Here is a 25,712-nt window from a genome sequence, read left to right as displayed (position 1 = left end):
AAAAAGAAGAAACCAAAAGAAAAACAGAAAAAAATAGAAGTCAAGAACAAAAACAAAAAACAAAAAAAAACAAAAACTGAAAGAGAAAATATGTTAAACAGAAACATTTTCATTCAAAAATGTATATATGAAAAGAAAAAATAGTAAAAATAGGTAAACTGTTTTCGGATACTAACAAAAAGGAAATTCTAAGGTACATACCATTTTGTATAAATAGATCAAGGTACACTTGTAATGACCTATTACTGCATGGTGATTTTATCACCCACATGTACTTTTTGCACTGCTCATGCACTATTAAAAATAACTTTATTATACCTATGTCTGCACATAACGCATATTTAGCGACACAGTGCCATCAAGTGTTTGGTCACAATCAACCTTCTATTACCCAGATTTTCTTTTAACATTCATTTTGAAATTGATTCAAAGTTCTAATCATCCAAATATAATATAATACGTGTTTCTCTTTATTTTTCACTTTCAGTATTTGATTATTTTCTAATCTACATCTGACTCAAATTCTGTAATATGATTATTCAGTAAGTAGCAGTTTGATTCACTACTAAAAGATACCGTTTCATCAACTTCTAAAATAACCTTATGTTCCTTTTATTGGAGAGTCGTGAGTTAACCTTTTAGTTTCAGTCCCACATATTACATACTAACTGGGTGTGGATTTACGAAGGAACAATTCATGTACTATTTTCACGAATAACCAAGTGATGTTGTCCGATTTTAACATTACGTCTTTTCATTTGTCCTGTTTCACTACTTGTGTATCAATATTGGTCATTTTATTTTTGTAATAAGTAGTTAAGAATTGATTGTTTTCTCTCTACTTGCTATGCATGACCGGGAATTTCCCAAAACTTTAGTTACCTATTATTCGTCAAACAGAACATATTTTCCTCTTCTTTGCTGATACATCATGTACATATATTCACTGAAGTAATTATGATTAAAATAAGGAGCAGCATTAGGAACTTTTGTACATTTATTTGATCGTTTACATTATCTATAATCCAATAACATACTGTAACATAGAATTTCTATAATTATTTGAACATTGTTAAATGTAGTCACTTATTGTATACAAAGTGTTCTTATATGAGCTACTTACATGCATATATTTTTAGAATTATTTACATTGTTATACCTGAATCAATCAATATTTACACACGCCTGATCAATATAATGTGTAGTTATATAGTGCTGCATTGTTTACATCATTTTCGATATCAATTGTTCTGAAAATAAATGAATTGGCATACAGACGATGTTCTCTTGTCATTATAGAGATGTATATTTATTTAGCTGATGCATGGATGATTAGAACTGTTTAACAGGAAAACCTCGATACAGTGCCTCTCGTTTTCCTTACTTCCTAGTTTTCTGTCAGCGTATTAAATAACTTACAGTGACGATTAATCAAAGCAAAACGCAACACAGATTTCTTTACCATTCCTTTAAATAGCGCACTCGATATATTGATGAATTCCTTACAAAGCCAATTAAAGTGTTACTTAACAATAGCTGTGTATTAAAATTGAAATCACAACTATCGTTTTAACGCAGTTGTGACCTTAAAAGCTTGCTAACATTGTCCATGTAATTTCATCACCTACTATAACTACAACATTCCTAGTAGTTTTTAAACATATTCTCTAAAAACTACAATACTTTGTTTCTTAATACAATGTATAATCATATATAATTTCTTCGATATGAAGCGTCTTCATGAACCTTGACCTTAAATTGATGTTCTTATAAACAGATGAACGGTATCTAGTAATGAAGGAATCCGATTATAAAACATAAGTTGTATATTTTAGTCAGGTTTGGCTTTTCAGTGATATTCATAATATGATATGTCAAATGATTGAATTATTTTGGCGTATAACTTCCCAAAAAAATTCTTTGCGTTGCATGACCAGAGCAAGGAAATCTCTTTGTCATAAGGAAGATGAGGAAGCCCTGTTTAATTAAGATAACCCCTGAACAGTCCATTGTCCAAGTCACAACACTTGTTGTTTAAGGCATTTATATAGTGACAAGCATTGACGATTTGCTGCGAAAGCCTTGTTTCTTGATTCGTGGTAAAATCATATGACCACTGGTTTTGTTCTTTCTCGATGTCTGACCAATGACTAAGGCGGGTAAATAAACACAGGTCGCGCGGGACTTTCCACCCACTCACAATCCATATATGGATATATAACCTTGCCACGTGGAACAAATTTTAGAAACGTTTCCAGTGTTTGGCCATCGCCTTCTACAAACAATGAAAATAATTGAATTAATTCGAGAAAAGATATCTAGTCAGCAAATACTCCATTATAAAACATTATAACGGAATAAACAGTAGTAAATATTGAATCAATAATGGAAGACCAGATAGGCTTGATCAAAGAATCAAACTCCAGAGTTCTAAAAAATGGTAAAATGTTGGAGTAGTATTTAAAGGAGAATGTCTCGTTTTTTTTTGTTTTTTTTTTTTTTTTTATAAATATATCACAATATGGGTGAATATATTCCATCTAGAAAATATTCAGCATGTGTGACATTTTTAAACATCAATGCTCCTTTTATAATTGCATTTTTCTTAATGAAAATATAAACTTTCGTGAACTAATAAACCATTTCCTGCTGCTGTGAAGTCACAATTGATACCACCGATTTGTATTTATATTAACTTGTAAAAATATCTTACTGGCAAAAACAATTAAAAATGAATCAATACATACAATTTGTAGGCTCATTTGATGTATCGGTAAGTGCGATATTGTGACATCAGTGAACACACTTACCGTTCAGTCTTGAGATTTGGTAGTTATAGAAGGGGTCGTCAGGGAGGGGTGATATATCTACACACAGTACTCCGTCCTGACCCCCGGGCAGGAGTGACATCGACCTAAGGGAGGTTAAACATTAGCTTACATTAAGAGACTGAGGTTAGGATAAATCATGAAAAAATCGACATTCCTTTGTGAACTAGAAACTACGTTGATGGTTAGAAAGGGATTCAAATGGAGACAACTGCATCCTCGATACTCCATGGGTTACGTCACATTTTGTCATGATAAGATCAAAGCTTCAGCCACCGCTATCTTGAAGATTAAAAAAAATTCTTCGATGTATATCACATGAATCTCGAGGTCACAAAACCCTTAAATTAACTGGCTTTGATCTTTTTTTTTCTGACACCAAGCTAATAACGGGTGCCTTCGATTTTGCAAAGACATTCAAGTGAAGAGGGTAAAGTGATGGTAACCCCTGGAGTTTCGTGTATGTCATTAGTTTGTTTTACCTGACGAGGTAGAAATTTTTGTCCCTTTTTTCACACCGGAAATTTATACTACTTCCGTTGGACAACGTCATTATGAAGTCGGATTTGGTGAAGGTCATATTCCAGCCAAACCTCAATGATGTCAACCAAGTCCGACGCAAACCCTTGGCAAATCTACATCCGGGGACTGAAAAAGAAAACAACCTTTTTATATTTATCAGCAGTTAAATAGTCCATATTCAACAACCCAATTTGCTCAAAGAGACAGGTTGTCCCAGTGGTGATTATATTTAGTTAGATACCTTTAAACACAAGGGGCGATGATAATTAACGTAATGTCTGCTTGAAACGTTAGTTTATATATATATATATATTTGCGATAAAAAAATGGTTATCTACGATGATGGTGTCCAATGAAGAAAGGACCATCGGACATTCTCACACTATGACAACTGTTCTACCCTATCCCAGAGCTTACTTGTTCCTTTACGATTGCCTGGTGGGAAGCTATGTTAGTGGATTTTAAGTTGCTAGGCGTTATCGTATGCCTGAGTCCGCATGTGTAGTGGTTCATAAGACATGATACACCTGGTGACCCTGCTGAATTTCCTCACTACATGCCCCAAACAGCATTGAGAACGTACGACAAAAATCATCCAATATGGTCCCAGTCGGAGATGACTTAAAGCAGGTAATCAGAGTTAATTGAGGATAACGGAATGTTCCATGAGTATAGAGAAACAGGGCACCTTTACCATTCTGCTCTATTGCCAAATATATATGCGCAAAGAGGTGCGATTATTATGGGGAAAGGAATTACATGAGTCGTCATTCCTACTGGTTACCAGGTATGTAGTTATTAGCGTATACTACCTTACCTGACAAATAGTTTGACAAAGACACCCTGAAACACGATCTAGGTAAAGGTATTTCGATACAAGATCAGTAAGTTTGATTAAAACCCATATAAAAGTCGATAGAGTGAATGACAAAATTTGAACATACGAACGTACGTATGTGCGTACGAATGCAACACTATATCCAGTTCCAGACTTCGTTGAGAGTGGATAAAAATACCCGTATGTGCAGGAAGCCGAATGTTATCTATTTAAAGATAAAGCAGGGAAACGCATTTTTTTTCTGAAACCAACGGAGGATAAGTTGATTTTATAAATAACTTGTACTGTAACTCCTTATATGTCGGTATTTTTTGTAAGAAAATAACACCTTTGGAGGTTGACCGAGCTATCGGTTACCTATAACGGAAGCTTGCAGGATTCATGACATTAATAGCTCATCATTACCGAATTATTAGTCATTTTTAGATCAGCGTTCGCGAATTGAAAGTATTCGGGAATAAATCTGAAGAGGAAAATTAATTAATTAAATAAATTATTCAAGAAATCTAAAAAAAAAAAAAAAAAAGCGACAATCAAATGATGTATGGTTGACCTATACAGATAACTACTACCGAGACTACGAGAGGGGCCCAGTGGGATGTTATTCAGCAGAGTTATTACAGCAAGTTATCTAAAGTTGATAATCGTTGTAGTATTCCTTTGTGGACACTAGACTGGGGCTGATAACAAACAGCTTCCTCAGTACATTTCTTCCGAAAAGCAAATTAGAAAAATGAGCAATAATATTTAGTTAGATTAGCAATAAATTCTTGTAAATGATCTGACTTTATGCCAGAATGTACAAATGACACATCCAACATTGGCACCTTTCAAAACGAATTGAGAGACATCTGTGTAAAAACATCAAACCGCATAACACTGTTGTTTCAACCTCTTTTGTGATGCTAAAGGCCTAAGGGGGCGACTAAAAACAGGAAATAGATGGAAAAAATGTCAAAAATCTGAGAAGGGAGGTGTAAATGACTCATAATTCAATAAATGTTGTACACTTAATATTCGATTTCAAAAGTACGTTAAGTACATATGTATAATCTAAAACATGTCATTATTTGAATGAATTATAACGTGACAAGCAGAGCCCATCATTAGAGTCTACCACCTGTAATATATAAGTACAAAAGACAGGCAATATATTGGTACCTTTCAAAATTAACGGAGAGTTAATTACAGTAGAGTAAAAATGAATTGAACTGCATAATACAGGTAACTCGTCCTTCTATGACTTCTTAGTCATATGAGGCGACCAGGAAACCGGAAATAGATCGTAGAAGTGCAAAGGACCGATAATTCAATTTTTATAATTTTTAATATGGAATTAAACTTTTCAAATGGATCAAAACTGGGGAAGATAACGAATCAACTTTCCTGTTCAGTGGATCATCGATCCCTATTCTGTTCAGGATCTGTGGCTAAATCTACCTGTTTTGTGGCTAAATCTACCTGTTATGTGGATAAACCTACCTGTTCTATGGCTAAACTTACCTGTTATGTGGATAAACCTACCTGTTCTGTGGATACACTTACCTGTTATGTGGATAAACCTACATGTTCTGTGGATAAACCTACCTGTTCTGTGGATAAACCTACCTGTTCTGTGGATAAACCTACCTGTTATGTGGCTAAACCTACCTGTTCTGTGGACAAACCTACCTGTTCTGTGGATGAAAAAACGGATATGCTGGTTGACTCCTGTACAGGTGTTGTCGATGGTCAAGTTTGATCCAGAGTTAACCAATTTAGGCCCCATCAATTCATGGCCGAAGGTTGAAGCAGCTGATAGAATATAATATTAGAATGCATGATTTATCAATCATTTCACTCCGACTGTGTTAAACTTTTATGGGAACAGGGGATCTAGTACAAATCCCACTATTTTAACTAAATACATTTGTGATGAGTTACATTTTGAAATACAAACAACAATATTAAAGACATCATTTATTCAATTATAAACACATTAAGAAACTAGTCTGATGTAATGTACTGATTTAGTTAATATCTAGCTTAAGAACTATTACTAAATTAATGAAACCAGGAGAAGTTGTAATCAGATAAAGCGGATTATAGTTAAGTAACTTTGTTACCATTCTTGCAATAAACTGTACTTGATTGTCCAAATTGATTCTGTTTAAGTATACTTATCACGTACTTCTGAAGATTGTGATGAAAAGGATCTAGGCTACGTTATATTACTTTTCACCATTTAGAAAAAAAATTGATAGATATATGTAGCCTCACTATAACGATGATTTCTAGATTTGGTGAAACATTTTACAAATCTGCTTGGAAATATCTACAATTTCTGCCAGCAATTATATCTATAACTAGCACCCCAAGCAAGCAAGATTTCGTTCTACATATCCCCTATAAACTCCTCACAATTACAAACCTGGTTTACTTACTTATAAGTCTGACAACTTTGAACTCGGCTGCTGACGGACGATTCAGTGGGGAGAACCCGAGGCAGACGACGCCATCTTTTCGGTATTCGATATTACGTGATCTGAAGTAAGATTCGTATACAACGTGTTCATTTATAAGGGTTTACATCAGGACCTTCCATCTACGACACAATTTATCTGTTATCTTTGAACGCATCATCTGCAAATGTCGTTATATATATAATAACCTTTCAGTTTGTATCATTCGCCGTCCATTCCCTTTTACCTGTCATCGTCCTTTGTCTAACAACACCAATTGACATTTAACAAATTGATAGAGACGGGCGGCTGCTTTAGTAAATTGTAACGATCAATTCGAAAACTCTCGATTTGACAACCCTGTTGTAATGCGAGTACGGGCTCACATTGGTATACCCTTTACCACCTCATGAAAAAAACAGAGCACATTTTACAACATGTATGTGTTTTAATATATATATATACATTCCCATTTGACCTATTTTACCTTGGTCGACGTACAAACTGATGTTATGACAATATGTATGAATATGGGCTGACACTATGAAATTTGTTGATAAGTCTTCCTGAGATATCTTCTTCGTGAGCTTTGTGCTACTACGGACTCACGAAACACGCACTGTCGAACGACTCACTCACTCACTCACTCACTCACTCACTCACTCACTCACTCATCAACGCACGCTCTCACTAATGCATGTACCTACTTATCAATGCACAAACTAACTCACCAATGCATGCACTTACCCACCAACGTACGCGCTTGCTAACGCACACCCTCACTCACCGACGCTTGCACTCAACTGACACACTTATTCATCATTGCACGCATTTGCTCACCAACGCACGCATTCAATCACCAACGCATACACTGAGACAAAAAGCGATATGTATAAGTGAGAGCATTGTGTGACAACACAATGTTTTATTTCATCTTAAAACCGGTCTGTTATCCAATGAACTTACACAAGTAATATCGCAATAATGAATGCTATAATAAAACAAAAAAGCATCAAAAAAGCATATGAAATGAAAACGAATTTAAGATCCAATATACGTACCTGAGAAGATACGTGTTGTTTCCCTTGGATTCGAGACATTTGTACCGTAGCACACGGCCAGGCTCCTTAAATACCACACTTCTTCTTCGAATCCGAAGCTTGTTCCGGGAACTGTCGGATAGGACCCAACGGTCTCGGAGTTCTGATGAGATTTTACACGTGGACATCTGGGCAAGTATATCTACAGTGATTACAGACAGACTGTAAGGCAAGTATATCTACAGTGATTACAGACAAACTGTAAAGCAAGTATATCTACAGTGATTACAGACAAACTGTAAGGCAAGTATATCTACAGTGATTACAGACAAACTGTAAGGCAAGTATATCTACAGTGATTACAGACAAACTGTAAGGCAAGTATATCTACAGTGGTTACAGACAAACTGTAAGGCAAGTATATCTACAGTGGTTACAGACAAACTGTAAGGCAAGTATATCTACAGTGATTACAGACAAACTGTAAGGCAAGTATATCTACAGTGATTACAGACAAACTGTAAGGCAAGTATATCTACAGTGATTACAGACAAACTGTAAGGCAAGTATATCTACAGTGGTTACAGACAAACTGTAAGGCAAGTATATCTACAGTGGTTACAGACAAACTGTAAGGCAAGTATATCTACAGTGGTTACAGACAAACTGTAAGGCAAGTATATCTACAGTGATTACAGACAAACTGTAAGGCAAGTATATCTACAGTGATTACAGACAAACTGTAAGGCAAGTATATCTACAGTGATTACAGACAAACTTTAAGGCAAGTATATCTACAGTGATTACAGACAAACTGTAAGGCAAGTATATCTACAGTGATAACAGACAAACTGTAAGGCAAGTATATCTACAGTGGTTACAGACAAACTGTAAGGCAAGTATATCTACAGTGATTACAGACAAACTGTAAGGCAAGTATATCTACAGTGGTTACAGACAAACTGTAAGGCAAGTATATCTACAGTGATTACAGACAAACTGTAAGGCAAGTATATCTACCGTGATTACAGACAAACTGTAAGGCAAGTACATCTACAGTGATTACAGACAAACTGTAAGGCAAGTATATCTACAGTGATTACAGACAAACTGTAAGGCAAGTACATCTACAGTGGTTACAGACAAACTGTAAGGCAAGTATATCTACAGTGATTACAGACAAACTGTAAGGCAAGTATATCTACAGTGATTACAGACAAACTGTAAGGCAAGTATATCTACAGTGGTTACAGACAAACTGTAAGGCAAGTATATCTACAGTGATAACAGACAAACTGTAAGGCAAGTATATCTACAGTGATAACAGACAAACTGTAAGGCAAGTATATCTACAGTGATTACAGACAAACTGTAAGGCAAGTATATCTACAGTGATTACAGACAAACTGTAAGGCAAGTATATCTACAGTGGTTACAGACAAACTGTAAGGCAAGTATATCTACAGTGATAACAGACAAACTGTAAGGCAAGTATATCTACAGTGATTACATACAAACTGTAAGGCAAGTACATCTACAGTGGTTACAAACAAACTGTATTGTGTTTTCATTTAACCATAGATAACTGGGACAGTATATCTGCAAAGTTTTGCCTTTAATCTAACTATCTAATGATATATGTCGGAACTGAACTGTATCAAATAGGCCCAGTCGTGCAAATGATCTGGTATCGTAACGCGTTTGATTATTCCTGGCAAACGGCGTGGTGTTGGCAACAAAAAATATCCCGAGTTTGCATATGGAATATTGATAACACGTTTAACTCAAACAACTTCGTATCAATGGATGTTGTTCCTGTCAAATTATTGTTCTTAATGCCAATTAAAGAGTGAAGACCTCCTTTGCGAAAGAATATAACATGTCTTACGATGACATACTGTGTAAAATTATATTTCAAATTCTACTGAAAGTAAACTCGATCAAAATACCGAACATTTGATATCATTTGTCAAATATGATTCACATTGGCTGTGAATTATTTTCCGGTTTCATATATTTTACCAGATTCAGATTAAGATATGTTTATTAGAGTGTCACGTATTGATACATACATTATACATGAAATACAGGCATAGTTTCATTAAACCATTAAAAAAACATCAAAATCTAGCCATATTGAGACACTATTACTGTACATGTAATATTTTGATATGATAATTATTTCAATTAACATTCGATAAAAAGTTCTGTCTTCACTGATACATATAAAACAATGATCTTGCGACATCTTTTTGTAAATAATCTTCTTTCATAAGAAAGATCACTTTATCTGTACTACTTAAAGAAGCTTAGATTTTTTATATCGCTTCTGCCTTATCAAAGATTATAAGCCTAATATCAAACTAAAAATCACAATTCAGAATTAATCCGCAACAGAAAAGAAGACTATTTTGTTCGTTTATCATACTGATAAAATATTGACATAAAAATTACGATACGAAACATTTTTTTAGAATGATTTTAATTCTTTCAGATACGTGCACTTTAACATCGGCATGCTGAAGATATAGCTTCAAGTACAATAGTATACTTTTATGGACAAACCGTATGTACTAACAAATTGGCTTACTGACATAAATTTTTTTTATATCGCTTTAGTAAATCTCATGAGGTGATTCGATATAAACTGCTTCCTTGTCGGCCTAACTTTATTACTTGTCTCAGGTCATCCTTCCATCCATCACTTCATGAAACCCGGAAAAAGCAAGGTTCAGTTATTCAATAAAATGTCTGATTTGCTTTAGTTGTGTACTATCTAACATCCTTTCAACAGCTATGGTAGTTAATTTAAAGATGGCCTCTCAGGTGTACAAGCTACATGCCCGTGATGAGAGCGTGTGATTTTGGAGTTTGCGGTATGTTCGTTTTAGTCTCTCTGTGATAGCGCGGAACCAACTTAATATACATGTATGTAGTGCTATCTCACTGCATCATGCTGCCGACGACCTCCAGCAGGACACCCCACCCGGTCATATTGTACTGACAAAGGGCGAACTAGTCGTCCCTCTTCCAAAATGAGTGTTTAGCAGGAGTAGCAACTTCCATTTTTTGAGACTCTGATATGTCTCACAGGGGAGAGAAATTATTAGTTCCTCAAGGGGTCGAACACTCATTTAAAGTCTAAAAGAAGAGCGTTCTCAAGGAAGACAATTGGAAGAAAAAGTATGATAAAAACGATTCACCTCTTACGAATAATGCCGTGGGATCAACAGGCACAATTTAACAGGGGCATAATGTCCCGTTGATTTAATGTAAACAATTACTTTAGTGCGGTGTAGTGAAACTTACAAAATCACGTCTATATCCTTATACAATGTATGTGTAAGGATCTTGTTAAAATTATCTTTGTATGAACTATATTTTATTACATTTCTTTACATTTAGTACATTATATACAAGATCATTATGTTGAATTTTAAATTATGCACCATTCCAACGCTGATGAAATGGCTGATATAAAGAAGTCAAAAATGAAAGACGAAAAAAAAAAAAAAAAAAAAAAAATGAATACATGTAAAACATTGGATGAAATAATGGTACACGGAACACTTACCTGCACATGCTTTTTCTCCCACCAGAACCGTCAAAAGACACAACCAACAGCTCACGTGCATCTGTAAATACACATACAAACTAGTCTATAACAAACTGAAAGATAATATGATTTTAAGTACGTAATGTGAGTTCATTTGATAATAATAAGCCATCTTCGTCTGCAAGAACGAAGCAGAAAAGCAGGCACTTTGAAAAAAACATGCAAATAGTGTCAATGTTATAAAAGGAAAACAACCTTTCATTATCCTTATACTACAAGTACGAGGGATGATTGATATGTTGTGAGCCTCGTTGACGGAAGTATTCAAGGATGTTCTTTTTAAGTCCTACTATTCTCTGACAATATAGGGCCGTGTACCCAAGAAGTGGTCTCATTTGGTTAGTTTATATCGACGAGGTACTCTAAAGTAAACAAGACTAGCGGCTTGTGCAAAAGGACAAAATCTGTTAGGGTTAGGGTAAGGGTGAAAGAGTCTGTCATTGCCATGGCTGCCATCCACGATTGTGGCTTTAAATTGATTGAGCATCCGCCTTATTCAACTCACTCGCACCATCAGACTTTCATCTATTTCCAAACTGAAAACAGCTATTTCAAGCACCTTTACCCAAACCCTAACCCTTACATGCAGTGGATGACTTTCTGAACAGCCATGAAAAGGAGTTCTATAAAAGTGACATTTGGGCCCTCAAACACAGCTGGCAAACGTGTATAGATACTGAAAGGGATTATGTTGAAAAATAATACATGTCCTGCAAAAGTCAAATCCTTAAGTATTTGGCTCACAACACATCAATCAGCCCTCGTATTAAGCAGGGAATTAACCTTAACAGAGACAGAAACATTAATCTTAAGACCACGAAAAATCTCAAACAAAGCCTAAATTAAGAAAGAAAGAAAAACAAACGAAATTGCATTTTCCATTTTCATTCTGCAACCTTAATGCTAAACCCCTAATAAATGCTCTCTGTGAAGTACCAGCTTCCGAAAACAGTTTTAAGTAAATGTTTGGTTTTTCAAAATCTAAATAGTTGAATTGTATGCTACGTCTTCGCCAATCCGAATTTCAATATTCGTTTTAATTCTCGTTCAATCCGTCGCTCAAAAAGCACATGCACAAAGAGGTCTGATGAGGAATTGTGGCAAAACACCAAAATCATACAAGTTTAATGTTTTGCTATATTTGACGGAATGACGGAAATAAAAGCTTAAGGTTAGATTGTAACCAAGTTCATCTGTTCATTTTCCTAAACTTCCATTCCACATATTTTCCCCTATTTAACAAACGTCTCTGTCTCCCGGCCTCTTAGATATATCACAATTCCTACAGTTTTTAAAATGTCTAAATAGAATATTAGTATCTCGAAATGCGCGGTTCCCAGATACATAAATGTGTCCCGATACGTGAAGATTGGTATAAATGATGTACCACTAATTATATAAAAGCTTCCATGATCTGTTCTTTAATTCATTCTGCTCATCATTACAATGATTCAATATTTCCCCGCAGTTGCACCGAACATAATATCGGTATTTTCTCTTCATTTTTTAAGTCATTGACTTAACTGTTGTCACTTTACCACAAAAAGGGGACACACTGCCAAACAACGATAGCTTTATACAAAGACCTTGGGCTTGGGACCATGATTAAACCGCAGGGCGAAAATGGAACCATGATCAACAAGCATCGCACACTTTTGCTTCATAGGAATTTTCATAAGTATTTTCGTAATCTACAAGCATATGCTCTATAGATGAACTGTCGTTATTGTTATTTTTTCAATGGGTTCTGTTTCCGGTATATTCAGATGTATGGAATAAAATCTTGAAAAGAGATACAATAAAAATCAAATTCACACTGACTCTTTTATTTATTCTATACTTTCTGCGAAAAAAAATACAGCCCTGTTTAATCCATTGAATTTATCGCCTTTATTTTTCTTTCTTGATCACATAAGATATTTATTAACATATATATCAAACTTTCAAAACATTGCAGATGAACTCGGCGTTCTATTTAACTCAGATTCCATAATCGGATGTAAAGTTGTATGGGGTCATCTGCCCGACCACGTGACTTTTCTCCGCTTTCCTCTTACATAAAGACCTATCATGCTCAGTTGATGTAAATTGATAGTATTTAGCTTTATTTTTTAAAACATGATCGATCGCTATTGTCACGTGTTTATTGGAGTGCTTGCGTTAGCACATTAAATCATTACCGCTAAATTATAATACATTTATTTCTGCTATGAAATATAATTTCAGTTTTAGATATATTATTTGGATTTAATTCTCCCGATTATACATTATAAGAGTATGTGTCTACTTTACCAAGAGGCCATGATAGCTCGCTCGGTTAGAGCTAGCGCCGGCCACGTTATCTCAGATGAAGATCCGAGGAGTGTAGTACGGCGCTCCCTACCCATGTTGGTTTGCGGTTTTCGGGAAGCTGAGAAACGGACCGGTCGGTCCTGTCGTGGTTGTGTGCTTGGGCAAGATATTTTACCCTAATTGCTCTGATGGCATGCGACGAGTTTCTCGTATGTTGTTTAGTGAGGTAGTCAGCAACTACTACAAGGAGACGCCGACTTAAAATGGCAGTTCAAGGGGCGACAAACCCAGAAAAAAATACTTGCACCATATATAATGTTACACTTCTACAATACGTTGACATTTACATTGGAGTCTTAACGCGCGTATATATCATTTACTAAATGACGGCATGCCAGGTTCTTTCACTCGGTTACATGCAGCATCTCTTCTTGTTGTTCAGGGACATATGAACTCACAGATGTTAGAAAAAATAATATACAAAACACGTAAGTGTACAATTTGCTTGAAACAGGACATATTGCAGATATATATGCATATATATGCGGATTAAGAGCATTGCTATCCCTCCTACATACACTGAGTACAATTTACACGACATTACCTTTGTTTCGTTCCAACACACGACCAAGCCTCGCCCATATCAATGATCATACTCTTCAAATTGTATATACTTCCGGTGGATTCACAGAAGGCGTGGAGAATTTTGTTCCCTGACCTCAATCTGTATATATTCTGTCAGCGGTGTAGATGTGTAGGAATGTTGCGAACCGGAAGTAACCATTTACAAACATACGAAACTACTTATGTGCGTCACGTGACATTTAAGTCGGCTCCTCAATCTGACAAAATGTCGCATAATAGAGTCATTGAGACTAGCACACTACATTTTTATCTTATTTTATTGTGTAGTTGAACTTAAAATTGCTCGTAAGTACACCTATCAAAAAGGTTAAAGGTCACAGTTGTGCGCATTTCATGTTAACAGTGTGTATTTATACGTTTGCACTCACTTTTGTAGTATTTATGTGGTTTTACCGAGAACATACAGTTATGAACCTCTTATAGTAATCAACCGACAAAGGAATGTTGTTTTCTATTTTTAAGTCCTTGTCACGTATTATACAAATATTAGTGATGTGAATAATTAACTCCGAAATGAAGCCTGGATCGTATTGTTTGTATTTACACTGAGCTACAGGTATGAAAGCGTCTCTGCTCGTGTTAGGCCTGTTCCAAATCGCGTTCAATGTTTCTGGTAAGTGAATTTTATCCTTTTTTTTCTTTGCAGGTATCAAAGAAAAAATATTTAGAATGTTCTTATTTGATTAACCAATGTTAAATATTTCCCCCATGTTCACCTACACTATTTAGCATGTTGAGAAAGTGTTTGGTATTGTATTGTATATAAATAGATGTTAAAACAATCTTTATTTGCTTTATGGAGACAACTTACAAAGTGTCTGCCATCAGACATATGCTACAAAGAGGTTTTTTCTCTGTATGATCAGGGTCGCCATGGACACACTTTAAACGGTGCCTGTATGGACGCCTGTTACAAACTGTCTGTCAATGGTCACCCGTTACAAAGAGTTTGTCTATTGTCTCCCATTTAAAGGATTTTCTCCATGAACACTTATAAAAGTGTTTGTCCGTGGACACACGTTTCCAGTATTACTGAGACACTTTGTTTGCATTCGTTCATTCGTCTTTACCCTTTTTGTCAAAATTACAGGAAACCTTTGATATATTTCCCACTCGACACCCATAATATGATAGGCCTGTTGTGTATAACATTAAGATATTAACTTAACATTTCCACAGCGTAGCGTTTATTTTCAGTTCGAGCAGAACAATACATGTTCAATTTTACAACATGCTTCTACATAAACCGTTAAACGCTTGGCTTGTGCATGTAATTCCATCATGAATCACATCAACTTTTAGATTAAGTACTAAATGCAGAAATAATAAAAGCAGATTATAACAACCCCTTCAGTATTTGAACATAAAGCAATGTGAACGTACTAGTCGATATAAAATTTGGGTATGAAAAGCGATATCCGTACGATACATGTAAGTCTTTAAAAATGATTCACTGACGAGATCTGATATAGCGCATTGAAAAGCTATATCATACATTTTGTGTATACTTTTTAGGTGTGAATAGTCGGTGTCTTTACCCGAGAATAAAGAATGGTTACCTGAGGAAAAAGCCAGGAAACAGAATAGCGTTTTTCTGTGTAAGCGGCTACAGCAGATACGGATCAAGGATTTCCGAATGTGAAGGCAGTAAATGGAATAGCCCGCCCCCAATCTGTGTCGGTAAGTAACGGTCACCATGACAACCAAATCATCAAATGTAACCATGCCGAAAATCTCCGTCACCATGACAACCATACTTATAAGTTGTTATGTCTTGAAACTTAATGTTAATTGTAGAATTCGTGGGATTTCTTACTTTTTGACATGTAAGCATTCTTGTCAACTTACAAGCACACACAGGTACAACGTCGCCAGCTGTAATGCCACTATTTATCTCAAAATTAGCGCCCGGATGTCCAAGTGTACCAACCAATCCTAGAAGAGATATGGATTTTTCCCATAACGAGGCTGTGGTGATATTTACCTGTTTGGACACATTTGTACTTGTCGGCAAGGCGACGGCATATTGTGATGGCAAAGTTTGGAGTTCACCAGCACCGGAATGTCAAAGTAGGTTATTTTTACAATTGTATTCAAATCGATAAAATAAAAATGTACAGTGTATTCTTTTACTGCACATATGTAGGTGGTAGATTTTTCTTTAACCAAAATATTACGACATGCATGCATACTTCCTTTTCTCGAAATAGCGTTGGCATTATAAAGTACAATGTTACTCATTTCGTAGTAAATATCAATTACAATGGTAGATGTTCAACACATATCTAATCAAATGGGATGGCTTAACGAGAGTTGAACGAGAGGTGACCTTTGGTTAAGGAGAGTTCTTGTTAATTATATTTACAAGGACTGGCAGTTACAGTAATCGATATAAATTAGCTTATCTCTTTTTTACTATTTATAATCAAATGTTATCCGTCTTAAACTGGTTTGTGCCTTTTAAACTATTTTGCAATATGTCGATGAATAAATTTGGTTGCTGAATTGTACTTCTACAGATCCGGGAGATATTGAAAAATGTGACTTTGAGGATGGGGAATGGTGTGGCTGGGAACAAGACCAGACGGACGATTTTGATTGGTCTCGGCATAGCGGCCAAACCACCACGGGAAGGACAGGTCCGGACTTCGATCACACGCTTGGACCAACTAGACTCGACGGTATTACTTTCAAATTAGAAAACAAAGAAGTTTGGAATTAAGGTGGAATTAAGAAATAGTATTATAGAGTTCCGGTGTTTCCAACCATCTCCTTTTCTCTTCATATGTAAATTTGAAAGAAGCTTTCTGATTGGTCCAATATGATGTCATCGGTGGGTGGTACAGTTCCCTTCTCTATAAATAAGTTTACCTGATATAGTCATAGATTGACAAATGTATTTAACTATGAACTAAATATATGAGGCAATTGATTTATTATATAAAGAATATGTACTATGAAAAATTCATTAAGCGTCGCGGGTCTCCATGTCATCTGAGAAGTAACGAAAGACCTTTATCCATGAGGGAATCTTTATCCTATCTAACAAGCCCATGACCTTCAAATGACCGCAACTCCAGTTATTCTAGTAATACAAGAAATACATTAGCAGAATTTCGGTCGATTATAAGGAGAACTTTGACCTTTATCAATCTTGCATGTGATTGAATTCATTTTAATAAGTCATACGTATATATCCACATCTCATAACGCTTATGTCGGAAATCTGTCCAACATCCGAAATTTATAAGCATCAATCTCGGCATGATTCCAGAGCTATATAAATGTATATTGTAGGTCATTATATCTACATGGAGAGCTCCGTCCCCCGGTCACTCGGACATGTCGCCCGTCTCCTCTCACCAGTCTACCCACCGTCCAAAAGTGGGAGATGTTTCCGGTTCTGGTACCACATGAAAGGTCCAGGGGGTGAAAACCGTGAGTGGGCGCTAAACATACTAATGATTTCTCTCAATATCACCGTAACCCGAGTGGTATCACATGTATAATTGTCTACGTCAGTATGTTAGGTCACACGCAAGCTAAACAGCTTCAAATTAAGATTTTTGAAAATATATAGACGAAGTTTCAGATTTCAAAAATTGTTTCTGACATATTCCCTTGTGATAACAGGTATGTTCCATTCATCGTATCTAAGGAAGTGCCGACATTTTAGTTTGTGTTTTGCTTGGAGACGCATACCCGGATCCGACCTCCATAACAAGCCCGAGAAATTATCATATTTGCTGAGATCGTAATACAGTAGTTGATTCTGACACTATGTCATAGCTATCCTCCAGGTTCCTCGGAACTTACTCATACGATCATACGATCTCAGAAACGATTTAAGAATGCTGAAACTTCGTATGTGTATGTTTTTAAAAAAATCTCATTTGGAAGTTTTTAATTTGCATTGTCAACTTGAATCAAAACATTGTTGACGGATTTTTTTGTTTGTTTGTTTGGTGTTTTGTTCGCTTTGTTTCTTTTTAATATTTACTTCATCATCTCAAGTCGGATGGTACATTATGGAAATCAATCAATCAATCAATCAATATCAATCAATCAATAAGTGTGTTTATCAAAATGTCATATATCACAATAACATTGTACCAGTGTATATATAGATATTGTAGATGTGTTGATATCATATATTTAATGTATTATGTAGCATAATAAAGCCTTCTCATTTATAAAACGTCATCAGTTGTGGGTTCATTGGCGATCAGTCTGCGACTGTTGAATGGTGATCAGACCGCTACGGACGATGTTCTGTTCACTGTCAAGGAAAATCAGGGTCCAGACTGGAAGGAGGGAGAAGTGTTTATCTACAAGACAGACACGCCTTTCAGGGTATGTGGAGGCCAATCAGAGCAAGAGATAGATATAAGTCACAACATGTAACGTCATTTTTTTTTTTTATTATTGAAAACGACAATTGATTCACAGTAGATTATGATGACGACAAAACAACAGCTGGACTACATCAGTGACATTTTATTTTAAAATGTTCTTTTTACATAGACTTACGTACTAAATATTTGAAACCATACTATTATCGTAGACCTAGCATTTTTAAACTTATTCAACTCATGAGTGTGAAAAATGTCAAAGAGTTAAGTAATCTTGGAAAATTTATTCATTTTGCATATAAACGAAGGTCAGAAGCATTATAAGTAAATACTTGTTGTGTTCGTTTCAAATATTATATTTCATTTCTATTGAGATGTATTGATGTAATGTTTATTCCAGTCGGAACAACAAGTACTGCAGACAGTACACATAAATATCTATCTATATGCAAAGTATACATATCGGTGTCTTTCACATTATTTGTGTAATACTTTGACTCAAAGAATACTTATATAATTAATAAGAACATATATTTAAAATTGTGTTTACGTCGCAATCGATCACTCTCCAAATGTGAAATTATGTTTATTACAACATGTTCATTAATGTCAATTAACTATGTAAACCTTTGGGCTGTAAGGCCCCTGGAATAAAATTGAATTGAATTGAATTGACATCACTGTGTTGTTTATACGCGACTGTTGGCCTACATCACTGACGTCACTGTGTGTTGTTTATACGCGACTGTTGGCCTACATCACTGACGTCACTATACATTTGATATTTACCGTCGTTTGTTGGACACTGTGACGGCGGCGACACGACAGCATAGCTATATCATTAACGTCACTGAACATTATCGTCGTTTTTTGTACACTATGACAGCGGCGACAGGATAGCTTACCAATATCAATGACGTCAATATATATTTGATATATAACCGTCGTTTGTTGTAGATTGTGATGGCGGCGACACGACAGCAGAGCTACATCAGTGACATTGCTGTTGATGACATCAGTCTGTACGATTGCCAAGGTAAAAAAAAACAACACTTTTTCTCAGTTTTTTTTCGAAATCACTCAACAATAAGATACAAACAGATCTGTGTGTATCACTTGACTTTGATGTATAATCTTTATGATGTGAGGGAACACTCGTAAAAGGGGATTATCATTTATATACTACAATATACCAGCTACTGAATACATGAGAGCTAAATTATTTCCTCTAATAAAAAAAGAACATCTTGAGAACGACTTAAGAACAACTTGAGAAGAACCTGAGAAAAAATTCTGGTGGGAAAATGTGACGTTTCTGCCGCAGAAACGACGAACTCGTGTGATTGGTAGTGACAGATATTGACTAGATTAGAGTTTGAGAGAATTAACAGACGTATAGATAAATAAAATAGTACCGTAAATATTTTTTAATTACCAGCTGACCATCTTATCAGCAATGAGCCGTAAAACACACTGAGTTTTAGTACTCCGCCCAAAAATAGTCCGTTCAGATTTCTTTAATTTTTTAATTGAAAGCGAATTATTTGGAAACAGAAGTATAATTTCAGTCATAAATATGCAGATCTTGAGTACATTGACATTATGTAGGCCTATATTTTGTTTGTTTTGTTTTATCAAATTCATTGAACGCTATACATATTACTCCGCCGACATTGGAATGTCGCCTTGACATTGAAAGACGATAGACACATCAACAGGTGCTTGGTTGCTGTTGACACTTGTGTAAGTCGACAATGTCATTGTCTGCAATCTAAAATTGACTTCGTTCAAAAATAATTTATGAGTAGCCTATAAATAATAAAAAGACAATCAAAACCATTTTTTTCAGTGGTTGTCGTGGGAACAATTTTCTCACCGTGGGCTCGTGAATGAGATCTCTTCGCCAACTGCGGTGGCCCTATATCTAATCAACGAGCTCACGATGAGAAAAATGTTTTTACGACAACTGATAATCTATAAATACCATAGGGAGTTGACACGAATTACCACCCCACGGTCCATATATCTATATGTATAATAGTACCATACATATATATTGTATATCTATGGATCATGGGTTGGGAATTCGTTTCAAGACCCTGTGGGGAATAATCCACCATGAGTACATAGAAATCAGTGCGTTGATAGGGACATTTTGTAAAGCTCAAAAACTGCGCACTATGATATCCTTCTGGTATTCAGCATCTTTCTCAAAAGAAATGTCCCAACTTGATACTGTAACACTATCAAAATCAGGCAACATTGTTAGAGTCCACATCGACCCTAACAATAGGTGTCTGGTTACCATGTGCAGCGCATGGGCACTAACAATATCGGTATTTTTTTCGTTATTATAATGCATTTCCAATTTCGGTTTGATCACTTGTAATCGTTCAATTAAGTGGGAAACATTTTACAACGGAAACTTCCTCCCATTTGGTGACAATTCAGAATCTGTTGTGACCTTCATAATATAACTTGTGACGAGAATACCTACCACATGATATTTCTGTCATTTCGGCAGGGTGAACATTATCTATAATCTACAATTTGTAGCAGTAAACAGTTGGATGCTATAATTCACACTCCCGTTAAAGGATATTGATAACTCAACTTGCGATTTGAAAACGTTTGATCAAACCTGAACTTACATATAAAGCGATATTTGCAATGTACGTGTCAAAACTATTTTTAAGAAGTAATTCAATTGGATTGTTAGAGAAAAATCTAAACAGATCTACTTGATAAACCCTTAATGGTTTGTGAACATGATTCTGCACATACAACGGATTATTATAAGCCATGTTTTGAAGTCTTTATTTTTGTTTTAATTTCAAAGGTGTGGTTACAACCATGAAGCAATCGTCCACGGAAATGACGTCACAGACAACGGAAATGGAAACAACAGAGCTAGCTACAGTTGGTGAGACAACAGAATTATTTGCTTCAAGACAAACAACATTAGAAACCGGACTAAAGGAAACCAGCGCATACCACATGACAACAGAAATGTCAGCTCCTGGACAGGCAACAAAAATAACCGGACGTGACGTAACAAGTGCATATCCGCAATCTACACCTCCTGTACCATTAAGCACCATGATTTCGTCTTCAACTGCAATGTACACGTCATCAAACACCGCACCTGATGTAAATACCGGACGTGACGTCAATGACGTATCAACACCTCTTTCGTCATCAGTTTCTGTGACGGAGTATTTCGATGAGATATCGATGTCTTCCTACGATCAATCAACAACTGATTTATCCGAAATCGGAGCCACACTAATCCTCACAACTGTCGGGGAAGTTATCTCGAAGGAGGATATAACAAAACAGGATTATAACAAAACAATGTTTGATACGCATGCGTACAAAAATATGTCAAAATCTGGTGTCAAAAAGCCCGTCTTTCAAAACGAGGGCGTCATACATACGGCGTCGTTCGCTGTATCTATAACCGTAGGAATAGCTGTCATCGTCATTGGAGCTTTAGTCATTGCATTCATCGTTCATCGAATGAAAAAACAAACGAAACATTATAAAGACGACGATTTTGAAACTATGCATACAGCAACATATAGAAAACAGTCGACGGATGGTCTGATAATATGAATCGTGTTAATATCAGACTGTTGTTAATAAGTTACATCATAATTGAAATCCATGGACTCTGCTTTCGATAAATGAAATATGCTGTAGTACATGTAATTATTAATGGATAAAGATTAGGAGGTTAGTGTTACCCATATCCGTCCGTTCGTCTGTCGCGTCCCGTCCCGTTCTGAATCAGTAACATATCTTATATTTACATCTCTTTCTTCTTCGGCTAAGTCAATTCTGACTGCGTTAAAAAGCAGCGTAAGAGCAGTGAAAAAAGGCTCAGCGGATTAATAAGCGCGGGAATCAGTAACATAATCATGACGTCGTCTCTTTGTGACATTAACGGAACGTCAATTAGACGGAGCCAATTTTCAAAGGACTGAACAACGTAGTTTAAGCGTTTCCTCCTGTTATCCGATGATCTCTGTACAAAAAGGCCAATTCAAAGTGAGAATTTTGTCAAAAACTAAACTGAAGATTACGGAAATGAGTGAATATTTAACTTCTCCACGAGGTAAGCTAACAACAAATGGCTGAAGCATACAGTTCGTATCGAACATTCGACCACGTTACTACTAAATCTGTGTCAATACCCGCTGTGCTTGACAACCATAGTTTAAACCGAGACGGAAATTTTGGATTTTGAAAATGTCAATAAATCGAAAGCTTAAAATGTATTAAACAGAGATATTGAGTTGTTTCTTTTAAACTTGTTAACAATACTTATGTCTTAACGTAGATTCACTGCAATTACGAGGGATGATGTGAGCCTCGTATTGAAGGAGGTACTCAAGGATGTTCTTTTTAAGTCCTACTATTCTCCGACTATATAGGGTCGTGTACCCAAGGACTGGTCTCAATTGGTTAGTTTATATTGACGAGGTAGCACTCTAAAGTAAACAAGACAAGCGGCTTTTGCAAAATGGACAAAATATGTTAGGGTTAGGGTTAGGGTGAAAGAGTCTGTCATTGCCATGGCTGCCATTCACGATTGTGGCTTTAAAATGATTGAGCAACCGCCTTATTCAACTCACTCGCACCATCAGACTTTCATCTATTTCCAAAACTGAAAACAGCTATTTCAGGCACCCTAACACTAACATGCAGTGGATGACTTTCTGAACAGCCAAGAAAAGGAGTTCTATAAAAGTGGCATTGAGGTCCATTAAACACCACTGGCAAAAGTGTATAGATACTGAAGGGATTATGTTGAAAAATAATACAATATGTCCGGCAAAATTCAAATCCTTCAATATAAGGCTCACAACTTATCGATCAGCCCTCGTACATTATCTTAGCTACCACGACTGCCGTAGTTACCAACGTCGCAACACATTCTGACTCAATGCCATCCAGATTGTAATATTATGTCAAAATGAAATCAGTAAATGGTAAATCCAAGATGGCGGACTTCTATACTTCAAAAATGTTTTATAAAGCGTATTATCAACAATCTGGTCCGTGCTTGCTGTAATGAATAAAATTAGTCCAGTCATTTAAAGATTTGACCTCAAACTAATTGCAAAAGAATTAACTTTATTGGTTTTAAATAGAATACGACACCCTTTAAATCATACCAAAAGTCTAGAAAAATCTAAGTTGGGGAAAATGAAAAATAATGGCATTGAATTAGTCAAATATTGTCAATACGGTGTTTTGCGAGTATGGGCCGCCGTAGTGAGATTTGAGACGATTCGCCCCACCGGCACCGCGATGTTACGAAGCAGAATACATCATTATATACAAATATATTCGCAAGTAAGTTATAATTCCAGTTTGAAAATGAAATGTTGTATGTAAAATTGTGGTCTTTTCATACAAGAATGATAATGTTATGCCATTTCGGAATGTCGGACAGCGTAAAGTGAAGTGAGTTCGGGTTTGTTTACATTCTACGTACGACGACGTCTGCTTTCACCGGGCGCATATTTCTTGTATTTCAGACTAACGTCTTACAAATTACATTGATTTTTGCATATTGTGTACAATGTCTTGAATATAGATGTGCTAAGGCTACCCTTTTTAATTTTTAATGCTAAAATAACGGAAGACGGCCTCGATAAAAAATTCAAAGTATGGAAGCCGTGTAGTGCTACAAAAACGGAGATTATAATACATCGTAAACTAATTTCACACACGAGTATTTCCTACAGTGTGGACGTATTTTTTAATCATTGTTGGATTCTTCTCATTCTTCTACTCCTCAGTTTTTAAATGCATTAATACATGAATTGAATATTTGTTTGTTTGTGCTTATTTAATAAAATACTGCTATCTTTTTTTAATATTGCGTTGATTTTTAGGTTTTATTCATTTCTTTTATTATTTTACTTTATTATACATGTATTTTTCTTAATTTCAGTTGAAAAGAATAGCAGATCAAATATTCTACTAGTTAAGTTTGGTGAATAGTTACCTTTTATTTGTGTTTCACTTATTTGTTTTTTTTATGTTTGGGAAATTGTAATTTGTTTTACTATAAGTTAATAAATTAAACTTCTAGTGCCTTATATTTGTTTTTCTTTGGGTTTTTTTGGGGTTTTTTTTTGGTTTTTTTTTGTTTTGTTTTTTACTATGATTTCTACGGTATTTGCCTATAACGCGTCTGAAACAGGGGCACAATTCTTTTTTCAGAAATAATGAATAATCAAGTACGGAACTGTCTGCTGTGTCAAGGCGAAATTAATGAGAAAGGGGTACAAATACAAGACAAAGGAAGCCAACGTATTAACGAAGCTAGTATTGAAAGGGGTGATACCCTGCGATCCAAATCGGGTGACTTCGTCCACATCCATTGCCGGAAAGTATATACCAATCCAAATGTCATAAACAAAGTGAAAAAGGAAAATGAAGCTGAAACCGTAAAAACCACAGACCAAATACCTGTATTACGATCACATCATGTCTTCAACTTTTCATGTCATTGCCTCTTTTGCGGACAAACTGCAAAATCACAAAATAAAAAACGTGGAAACGATGTATTCCCAGTGCGGACGGACGATTTCCAGACGAGGGTGATTCAGATTTGTGCTGAAAGGGATGATAATTGGGCAGCTGACGTCCGTGGTCGTATAGAATCGGTGAACGATTTGCATGCAGCAGATGCGGTTTATCACCAGTCCTGTAATGTCAATTTCAGGACTGGGAAATTCATTCCACATGCTTTTTCATTTGAACCACAGAGCGGCACAAAACAAAAGAAAAAAGGCAGGCCGAGTATTACCACAGATTACTTCCAGGAGGTTATTGACTATTTAATCAGCAATGAGGATGAACAATTAACAGTTTCTGACCTTGTGAGAAAGATGACCGAATCATGTGGCGAATTAGCATATAGTACCGTGTATATGAAAAAGAGACTGCTGGAACATTTTGGGGATAGTGTTTTGATTACTGAAATTAACGGGAGATCAAATGTCGTGACTCTGCGTCGAACAGCCGAATCCATCCTTCAGGAATTTTACTGTACACCTAAAAAAAACTCAGAGGAACAAAAATCAGCTATACTTGACACGGCAGCGAAACTCATAAGAGC

General features: G+C 35.8%; 2 protein-coding genes across 2 annotated transcripts in view; one reads left to right on the top strand and one right to left on the bottom strand.

Annotated features, from left to right (window-relative positions):
* Nucleotides 1-983: 983 nt before the first annotated feature.
* The window catches only part of LOC117336309, a 63,393-nt gene continuing 38,664 nt past the window's right edge, over nt 984-25,712 (bottom strand). The window contains exons 2-8 of the mRNA XM_033896798.1: nt 11,244-11,304; nt 7,691-7,871; nt 6,612-6,712; nt 5,860-5,982; nt 3,311-3,476; nt 2,811-2,914; nt 984-2,275 (exon numbers count right to left, since the gene is read on the bottom strand). Of these exons, the coding sequence (XP_033752689.1) occupies nt 2,151-2,275; nt 2,811-2,914; nt 3,311-3,476; nt 5,860-5,982; nt 6,612-6,712; nt 7,691-7,871; nt 11,244-11,304 (861 nt within the window). The 3' untranslated portion in view covers nt 984-2,150. The remainder of the gene's footprint in view (nt 2,276-2,810; nt 2,915-3,310; nt 3,477-5,859; nt 5,983-6,611; nt 6,713-7,690; nt 7,872-11,243; nt 11,305-25,712) is intronic.
* LOC117336306 (MAM and LDL-receptor class A domain-containing protein 2-like) lies at nt 14,711-23,655 on the top strand. The gene is made up of 8 exons (XM_033896795.1): nt 14,711-14,835; nt 15,738-15,902; nt 16,128-16,292; nt 16,742-16,903; nt 17,520-17,660; nt 18,430-18,575; nt 19,532-19,610; nt 21,414-23,655. The coding sequence occupies exons 1-8, from the start codon at nt 14,781-14,783 to the stop codon at nt 22,187-22,189; spliced, it is 1,689 nt and encodes a 562-aa protein (XP_033752686.1). The 5' UTR covers nt 14,711-14,780; the 3' UTR covers nt 22,190-23,655.

Source organism: Pecten maximus, chromosome 10 (assembly GCF_902652985.1).
Source record: "Pecten maximus chromosome 10, xPecMax1.1, whole genome shotgun sequence".
NCBI classification, from domain to species: Eukaryota; Metazoa; Mollusca; class Bivalvia; order Pectinida; family Pectinidae; genus Pecten; species Pecten maximus.
Note: the sequence above shows the minus strand (reverse complement) of the source record. Positions and strands in the feature narration are given on the sequence as shown.

Coding starts and splice junctions, on each gene's coding strand:
- LOC117336306 (XM_033896795.1), top strand. CDS start 14,781: ATGAAAGCGTCTCTGCTCGTGTTAGGCCTGTTCCAAATCGCGTTCAAT. Junction 16,904..17,519: donor TGGACCAACTAGACTCGACG/GTATTACTTTCA, acceptor TGTATATTGTAG/GTCATTATATCTACATGGAG. Junction 17,661..18,429: donor AGGTCCAGGGGGTGAAAACC/GTGAGTGGGCGC, acceptor AAACGTCATCAG/TTGTGGGTTCATTGGCGATC.